Source organism: Limulus polyphemus, unplaced genomic scaffold (genome assembly GCF_000517525.1).
Source record: "Limulus polyphemus unplaced genomic scaffold, Limulus_polyphemus-2.1.2 Scaffold429, whole genome shotgun sequence".
NCBI classification, from domain to species: Eukaryota; Metazoa; Arthropoda; class Merostomata; order Xiphosura; family Limulidae; genus Limulus; species Limulus polyphemus.
Genome location: NW_013666039.1, coordinates 484,306 through 486,591, shown reverse-complemented (window position 1 = coordinate 486,591; position 2,286 = coordinate 484,306). Strand labels below are relative to the sequence as shown.

Genomic DNA, 2,286 nt, shown 5'->3' with positions numbered 1-2,286 from the left:
TATATATATATATATATATATATATATATATATATATACACACACACACACAGATACATGAATTGTGCATCATGTGGACAAAGTGCATAGAAGGAGAAGTAAACTATGATGAGTTTATAATTCTACAAATAATTATATATTGTCAGGTTATTCAAGAACCTCACTAAAGAAGTCAGAATGTATGCTCAGAAGTTCATTGATAGAGGTAAAGACTTCAACTTAGAGCTGGCCATAAAAACTAGGATTATCACCGATGGCTTGCGCTACTCTCTTGCCACCGGAAACTGGGGAGACCAGAAGAAAGCTCACCAAGCCCGTGCTGGTGTGTCTCAGGTAACAATTTCATTTTATTTTACTACCCAACAAAGTTATATTGACAGGTAATAGATTAGTTACCCTCCACATTTCTTCAGAGTTAAATACAACTTAGTTGATGATCTATTCTTTCCAACTAGTGTGGTAATGTGTTTTCAAAGTGTAATTTTTTTCTATCCTAACCACAAAGCTAGAGTGAAAGACAAGAGGTTGCTTAAATCTCAATTAATAAAATGTGTTTTATGTTGTTTCTCTGGTTAGAACATAATGAGCTGTAATTTATGGTCATTGATTTTTTTAAACTTGACCACAAAATTATGAAAATATGTAAATTAGTTATTAAAATTTATTTCTATAATCAGAATAAATACTTGATATTCATTAGATGTGATAAAAATTATTAAAATGATAAAGAATTTCAATTATATGAAACGAGATATATACAAACGAGATGACATGGCCTTTCACTTGTGACCTGTCTCAAAAGGGTTAAAGGACTTGGTTTATTACATGTATAATAATAGATTTTTATTTAGAGCTTACACTTTTATGAGGACTGATGTTGCTGAATCCTGTTGATTTTCTTCAGGATCTAGACTCTCAAATTTATATTTGCCCCTCATAATCAACATGACTCAATATCATAAAGTTCTCACTGATGATAAATATATTGCACTCTTAAGAGATATTGTGTAAAACTTATAAGATTTGAACTTTCCAAGGATTATGTTTTTTTGTACAGGTCGAGAACCACCAAGCAATAGAACCTACTGTTAGTGGTTTGGTTTTGTCTTCTTGTTACATCTATAACTTGAGAAAGAAATATTAAACAAAGCCAAAGAAGAATATAAAGGTCTTGTTAAACTTGGAAAATGTACTGAGTTGGTTAAAACAAAAACAGATAAAGAAAAAAAGATAGGAATTTTAACTAAAGATTTTGTTGAAAAGTGCAATGGTATATTAAATGTTAGTATAAATTTTTTAAGTTAACCAAAGATATAATGTTTACAAAGGAAACTAAATCGCAATGATATCTTTAGCAGTTAAAGAAGGCAAAATTATAAACAAAAATGTTTGTGGAGAAATTAGACCAGTTTTTTTCTCATGCTGGAATGTTGAATAATTTTAACCCTCTTGCCACAGGCATCTTCTTCTGTGCATGTCATGAAGTTTTAATGAGTTACATTCAAAATTTAATTAAACTACTCTTTTATCATGGTATATTAATAAATCGGGCATAAAAATGCAGCTAATAAACCAGATTTAATAGTATACAAGTTTTAAGTTCTTAGTCTCATAAGGCAATATTAAAAAATCCTTAATTTCCCCTAGTGTGAGAATTATGTCAGTTTCTCTCTAGGTATCTCCCCTCTAATTTATTTACCATCCCTACAAAAAGTATGAAATTTAACGTCTGCAGACTTACAACCCTTGAATCCGGGTTTTGATACCCATGGTGGGCAGAGCACAGATAGCCCATTGTGTAGCTTTGTGCTTAATTACAAACAAACAAATATTACTTAGACATGGTTCAAAGGGCAATGAAACAATAAAATTTAAGTAAAGATAGATGCATTCTGTTACAAGTTTAAAGCTATTTATGATAAATAAATTTAGTTTTATGTTACATTTTGAAGTCATTCTAAAAAGAAAAACATGGTAGTGTAGATTTATTGGAATTTTTACCTTTACCACTAAAGGTGAATGGAGGTTATGTTTCTACCCCTGTGTTTGTCAGCAAGAATTCTCGAAAAAAGTTGAATAGATTTGGATGAAAGTTGATATACATTTGGACTATGACCCAACTTAGAAGCAATTAGTTTTTGGAGGGTCAAGGTCACAGCAAGGTCACAAAAATCCACAAAAATTCTTATCTGTTAACATGGGGACTAATTTTTCACACTATATTTGCTCCACAACTCAGTCAAAAATAATTGGATTTTGATGAAACTTGGATATATGTATAATAAT

The 2,286-nt window shown here is 30.5% G+C and overlaps 1 protein-coding gene across 1 annotated transcript in view; it reads left to right on the top strand.

Moving 5' to 3' along the window:
- Positions 1-2,286, top strand: part of LOC106458215 (DNA-directed RNA polymerase II subunit RPB2) — a 67,045-nt gene that overhangs the window by 31,911 nt on the left and 32,848 nt on the right. The window contains exon 9 of the mRNA XM_013917691.2: positions 147-333. Within this exon, the coding sequence (XP_013773145.1) occupies positions 147-333 (187 nt within the window). The remainder of the gene's footprint in view (positions 1-146; positions 334-2,286) is intronic.